This window comes from Ruditapes philippinarum, unplaced genomic scaffold (assembly GCF_026571515.1).
Source record: "Ruditapes philippinarum isolate M1 unplaced genomic scaffold, ASM2657151v2 ctg792_1_1_1_1, whole genome shotgun sequence".
Classification (NCBI taxonomy): Eukaryota; Metazoa; Mollusca; class Bivalvia; order Venerida; family Veneridae; genus Ruditapes; species Ruditapes philippinarum.
This window is the reverse complement of record NW_026866635.1, coordinates 22,595-29,576: the sequence shown is the minus strand read 5'-3', so window position 1 is coordinate 29,576 and position 6,982 is coordinate 22,595. Positions and strand designations below refer to the sequence as shown.

The following is a 6,982-nucleotide window of genomic DNA, read 5'->3' as shown; positions in this document are numbered from 1 at the left end:
ACCACTCATTATTGCGGATATACAGCCCTCACCCAACATTTTGACGAGAAATGGCGCCCAGTCGCCTTGACAGTGGCAAGTGCTGGAATACCTTTAAGCGCTTTAATATTACCACCAGTCATGACAGTGCTAATTGAACAATTTGACTGGCAGAAGACTTTTATGGTTCTCGCATGTATTTCAATGATCGGGGTACCATCTGGACTTCTGTTCTCTCAACCAAACCAAACTTCTGATTCTTGTCCCGAACCGACATCTGGTTTGTTAAAAGTGTTTACTTATTTCTTTTCTAGGATACTATTTTTTTCACAAATGATTGATTTAAATTATATTATCATCCAACTTTTTTTATGCAACCTCTATAGTTTTATTTTGTAACTATTCATTACATCTATAAAAGAAAATTGCATAATTGAAGAACTGTAATTTATGAGGATATATTTCATACTAGTAATCATGAAATTCGAATATCATTTTAACAGGTCAGAATCCGGTAAAGAAGTCATTACCGTTAAAGATGTTGAGAAATCCAGACTTTATTCTCTACATAGCATCGTCATTTATCATATTTGCTGTTGCTTATGTCCCAGCAACTTTTTTGCCAGATCTGATGCATGAATTTAAGAAGAGTCCAAAAGAAGTGTATATCTGTTTGATGACAATGGGATTATGTGATCTAGTTGGGCGGTTGTTGTTTGGAGCTTTTGTGCATAAGATGCCTCGTTATATGCCTTTTATTCACAGTGCCGGAGTAATGCTACTTTCTTTGTCATCGGGTCTGATAATTTTGTCTAGATCTTTCGGAACCTTTCTCATAATGTCAGGAATCCTTGGTTTAGGATTAGGTCTGTATAATTTGATAGTTTGATTATGTAACTGTCCTCTGATTTTAACCATTTTTGTCGAGCCCTACTTTTCACAATAGCAAACCATTGTGTGTGCTGTGTTCACAAAATAACTTTTCACATGTTACGCTAACCTCAATAAGACCACTTGGGTGTCGCAATCTTACCACAGGGGTCAGTTTTTAAATATGAGGGTATGTTTGCTTCATTGGCTGTCATTTTACTATGGATCGATGGATTTTCATATATCTTCGAGATAATATCCAGACGGATAAGCCAATTTGTCATCTGCAAGAACTAGCATAGTAACTTAACAGTCAATGTCTATTGTAAAATAAAGGTGAGGTGTGAAACAATATTGATTGGCTGTAAAATAACCCTACCATTTTAGCTAGCACAAATGTTAAGCATGATGAGCTTGTTTGACAAGCAGAAAAATACATGTACGTTTATGGACCTAAAAGTTTATGGTCACATTTAGAGGTTGAATTGATCTAAAACCTAATTCATTGACAGGAGATCTTGAAATTACTTTGATCGAACATGTTTGTAACTCAAAAGGATCAGGTTAGACTTAATGATCAAATGCTATATTTTAATTTGGTTAAAGTAACTTTGAATAAATTCAAACATAATGCCTAATAAGCGTGTCAGGCATGTGAGCTAAACGTAGGTCGCACTCATCTCGGCTGTTTAATAGCAAGTACTTGCTAAAACATCGTCTTCATACATTGATGATGCTATATTGTAGATTTTAGATAATTTTTTAATAACATGGCATACATATTTATCATAATTTAGTAGCGTCACATGCAACACAAGCATTTGTGAAGTTCGAAGGTAATGAAACACTAATATATTATAGTGACTTAAAATCATTGTTCTCGGACAATAATCCTGCCATATCATGAAAGATTGTGTCATAACTTGACGCATGTGAATTCCATAAAAGCTTCTGTTCTTTTGATACCATGCGCCATTGAAATGTTGTCTTTTGACATCTACATTACATAAAGAAATTGGTAATTTAAGAAATGAAAGTGAATTTAAGTAAGCATGTAAAAATTACAAAAAAAAGCAACACTTAAATATTTTAACAAACGTTTACTTAAATTTTAGGTTGTTATGCTGGAATGCACTTTCTTATGGCAACACTTTTACTTCCTTTGGATGATGTTAGATTCGGGTATGGTATTGCTCTAACCTTTGGAGGAATAGCTCTTGTAACTGGAATGCCCCTTGCAGGTTTGCCAGAAGACTTTATTTATATATTTTTTACGTAATCATTATAACTGTGCCCATTCTTACTAATAAATAATTAATATTGTCCGACTTTGAGAATCATTTCTAATTTTTCTTTACTTCATATAAAGTTACCAGTTGTGTTGAAGCTTATAAGCTTTGTTTAGAAGTATAGTTAAGTTTGCCCGTTATACTTGTTTTAAGAGGGGATACACTTCATTTAATATGTATATGATACAGTACGTGGGTGAATTTATGAAAAATAAAAAGTACATATTGATGAATGTGATATTTCCTGATTTCAAATGTTAATAAAAAAATACAGATATGCATGAAAATTGAATTAAGAAATTCTGTAAGAATAACGAATAACAGATATATCAGATGCTGTAGCCAAAATCGAATCTATCTTACATACATTCAATACCTGTACTGATAACCACAAAAGACAACATAGCACGTTTACATATATTTTTCAATTATTTTGCATATTTTTTAGGTTTTGTCACAGACTCGGTAAAATCAGAGATAGGTGCGTTCATTTTCTCCAGCGTTCTGTTTTTCATTGGCTGTTTCCTGGAATGTATTATAGGCATAAGGGAAATATTTTGGAAAACGTCTACAGAAGTTAAATCACGATACAATAGTGCAACTACTGATAGTGATATCAAAATACAAAAAGATGTGACTGTTATTAACAGTGTTGATATTGAAACAACATATATGTAATATAAGGATAAAGCCTATATAAATTCTGGTTTTTATCCACTTTTGTTCAATACATGCCAGAAACTTTGTTGTTTGTTTCTGTCCTATTGATTGTCATCGTTTTTTGTTGTTCTTTTAATATTGACTTGATTACAATTGGTAACTGTTTTGTTTCTATTCTCATTCTATAATGGTATAAGTCTATATGTCTCCCTTGCATTCAATATTATATTTTCGTCCGAGATTTGCAGCAGTGAGATTCAGTGTTATGGAAAAGGTAAAAAGTCACTTCATGAAACGTAGGCTAAAACTTTTAAAAGGCAAACAGTCAGTTCATGAAACGTAGGCTAAAACTTTTAAAAGGCAAACAGGCAGTTCATGAAACGTAGGCTAAAACTTTTAAAAGACAAACAGTCAGTTCATGAAACGTAGGCTAAAACTTTTAAAAGGCAACAGTCAGTTCATGACACGTAGGCTAAAACTTTTAAAAGGCAACAGTCAGTTCATGAAATGTAGACTAATATTTTGTGTTTCTATTTTATTTTTCTCATATTCAACCGTAATTTTATAAAATCATGCAGTCTTATATGGAGCTCTATATTATACAAATATTGACCGGTGCTGTCAATATGTTATCCCCCGGTGAATAACACATCACATTAAATGACTCACTAGTCAGTAATTGTTTTATTATATGAATAGGCTAAAATCAAATTGTAGAAAAAATACAAAAAATATAACCTTATACAACGTTTGTTGCATCCATGAAGAAACGCTTTTACATTTATTTTTGGAATGTGAAAGATAATAGAAATAAATTTTGGTGAAGTTCTATGTTGTTAATCATTTATTTTAGGTACTGAAGATTAAGAGTTTAAATGAAGCTAATTTGTCTGGAAGAGAAAAAAAACATTTTACGCATAACTTCACACACGCGCGCGGGCGCACGCATACACACACACCATACACACACACACACACACAGGTTTTGAAAAAAAATCTAAAGTTAAAGTTAGCATGAAATATCAACAAAAGGACACATTTAACGTTAACAGAAGATGAAAATAATAGGCGGGCAATTGTAAGACCTTTTATTGCTAAGTGTACACATTTTTTCATAAAAAAGACAGTATGGATAAAAATAATTAATCTTTATTGTAAAACATGACAAAATTTTACAATAACTTGATTATTGATAGATAAACTATTATAGAACATTTTGTACATACATACAAATTATGTAAGGTATGAATTGATGATCCCGACTTTCTTATTATAGGGAAATAAACCCAGGTAGGGCGGCAAAAATGATTTTATAATTTGTTCTGTTTACTATTGTTTGAACCAATAAGATTGCAGTTATATTGAGATCATATAATAGATATAAATACTTCCACGTTCCAAAAATATCCAAATAAACTAAAACAAATTTTAGGTGCTGTTGTGTAAATTTCCTTTTTTTCCTTTTAAAATAATGAAAAAATATTTTAAACCCCAACCCAACTGTACCCAAAAAAAGTGGAAAGAATATTTCTTTTTCACTTTATACCATGGTACAATAGGAAAAGTGTGAAAAGACACGTTTGAATATTAATGATACATGTATACTGTATATTTGATCAACATGGCTATCATAGAATCGTCCATATATGTAATCGATGGTCAGCTATTTAAATACAAGTAACATAACAAATTGATTTTGATTTCTACAAACGAAAATTGTCATCAATTCAACTCGTCTGATAATAAGTAGAATTCTGTTTAACCGTAAATAATTCTTTTAACCAGTGTAGGATGATGAAACGATAAATCATCGCGGAGACTGTCAGGCAGTTTTTGTCGTGATAGAATAAATATGACTTGTACAAATTATTATGGTAAATGAAGAGCTTTGGCTAATTGATTACATTGAAAGGTAATTTGTATGGTGAATGAGTACTTTATCAAATGTAATAAACTATTCATAATGGTGAAGAGAGGATTGTGATTTATGTTAACGTAATATTGTTTTCTTAACAATTTTGATGATACCTTTATTCTAAAAACATGAACTATTTTTATTATGTAGGTATAATGTTTAAATAAACGTAAAAAGGGGAATTTAGAAATGATTTTTTATCTGAATATTTGAATATTCAAAACAATAGATTTTAATTCCTAAGGCCCACCTTCATAATTGACGTAGGGTCTTTTTCATACAGTCCAACGATGTTGACACGGTTGTAATAATTTCTATGTCGATTATGCAGCTCAATGTTTTGACAAAAATATATTTCTTTTATCAAATTTAACGTGTATTTTAATTCCATTTGATCAGATATCAATTCGAATCAATAGATTGGAACCCTAAAGCGTCGTCCCTACACAGATAAATTAGAACTGTTGCAGGCTAGGTTTTATCGAGTATTTGCAAGGACGTAAGCAACTGTCATATCCCTCTCCCTAAGCAGAACTGAATATTTCAATTAGGTAAAAATCCGCAGATGTGTTCATAGAATGGCATGCTTCTGCATCACACATCGTAAATAAAAAAATAACCAAACTTGGATTTATCCGGGATATTAACACATAACTTTATTTCTGGCTTCAAACACTTTACTACCGCTTTTCAACATTTTTTTATGTCACAAAGTAAAATAAGGTACGCTGAAGACCTTCGGCCACATAAAAGAATGTAAGAAGTAACTGCTTACATTCATTTATCTAAAGGCTGGGAATATCGTAGGACCAAAATTTAATAGATAAAAAATGAGAACATAGATCAACAAGGCCAGGCACCGAAATAAGAAAAAAAGCCATAATTATAAAAAAAGAATATTTTCGTAAACAAACAGTTATGGAAGATACATTCAAAGAGGCTTACAAGTTTAGAAGTGTTTTATTCAAACGCGAACAAATAAAACAAATAAATGACATTCTTGAAAAGGAAAAGGGTTAACAAAAGTTATGCAACTACTTTTATGACTGGTTCATCAACAAGCATTATGCATTGTGCATAAAACCAAAGAAGAATTCGTCTTTAAAAACACTAAATGATTTATAATTGTAATGCAATGGTTTACTGAGATATGTCTACCCCACTTGTATTGACCAGAGGCCCGAATAATGGACCATTTTGTAAGCCTATGACAGAAAAAATACTTGAATCTAATCCAGGTACATGAGTTAGTGAAATATTGTGGGCGCAATACAGGATTTCAAGCATTTGATGACGCTTCAAACTTTACCAACTCTGCTTCTCTAGTGAGTACACAAAACAAACCAATGACGTCAACGCACTGTCTCTAACTTCATTGGAAATTGCAGATCATGTGACAGACGCATTAGACCGATAGTTTGTTGTACCGTTAAAAAGTTCTCAAATAGCATATATGAATTGCTATAAAAGGGCGATAGAATATTATTATTATTTATTTATTTATTTTGATGTCGATATTTTGCTGAGTTTAAAAATGGAAGACTTGGGTACAAGAGGTATTATATTAATGACTGGAATTATGTTTATAGGTATATCTTCTGCACAATCAGATTTTATATTGAAAAATGAATATTTAAATAGGCGCTACAGTGGAAGTGGTATTTCGGAAATAATCGGGCTAGATCATCATGGATGCGTGAAAGAATGTATGTCATTCTCTATGTGTAAATCTGTTGATTACGTGAGGCCAAGCAGAACGTGTAAGTTGAATAATGTATCAAGTTCCGAGATTTCCTCATCATCGTTGGAGATTGTAACGGGGGCTATTTTCTCTGACATAAGTGATTGGCCGAGTGTAAGTAATAAGCGTATAGTTTGTACTAAATTTCTGATAAATATATTGATATATATTAATATACTTTTCTTTATCTGATATAAACAGTCATTTTCAAAATATTGTACATATACATGTAAGTTCTCGTCTAGTCATAATTTTTACTAATGGCAAAAGAAGCATTCGTATACATCTTGTACCGTCATACACTCTTCGTTCAGATAACTACGGTATGAAATATCCCCATATAATATGAAATTTCCTCCATATTATATAAGAATTTTCAACTCTAATTACTGAGTAGTTCTTTTTCTCAGGATCTGGTTGGAAACTGCAGATCACGGCCTTGCTCTGACTTTCAAAGGTGCATTCCTGGCATTGAGACGTACCAATGCAGAGATATTGGTAAAACATTTAATTAAATAAGAGTTTTTA

The 6,982-nt window shown here is 31.8% G+C and overlaps 1 protein-coding gene across 1 annotated transcript; it reads left to right on the top strand.

Moving 5' to 3' along the window:
* Window positions 1-370: 370 nt before the first annotated feature.
* LOC132733136 (uncharacterized) lies at window positions 371-3,559 on the top strand. The gene is made up of 3 exons (XM_060719750.1): window positions 371-845; window positions 1,965-2,090; window positions 2,587-3,559. The coding sequence occupies exons 1-3, from the start codon at window positions 518-520 to the stop codon at window positions 2,814-2,816; spliced, it is 684 nt and encodes a 227-aa protein (XP_060575733.1). The 5' UTR covers window positions 371-517; the 3' UTR covers window positions 2,817-3,559.
* The last annotated feature ends 3,423 nt before the right edge of the window (window positions 3,560-6,982 follow it).

Excerpts from the sequence above, each read along its gene's own strand:
- LOC132733136 (XM_060719750.1), top strand. The coding sequence starts at position 518 with ATGTTGAGAAATCCAGACTTTATTCTCTACATAGCATCGTCATTTATC. Across the intron at positions 846-1,964 it reads AATCCTTGGTTTAGGATTAG|GTTGTTATGCTGGAATGCAC; the intron begins GTCTGTATAATT and ends CTTAAATTTTAG. Across the intron at positions 2,091-2,586 it reads AACTGGAATGCCCCTTGCAG|GTTTTGTCACAGACTCGGTA; the intron begins GTTTGCCAGAAG and ends CATATTTTTTAG.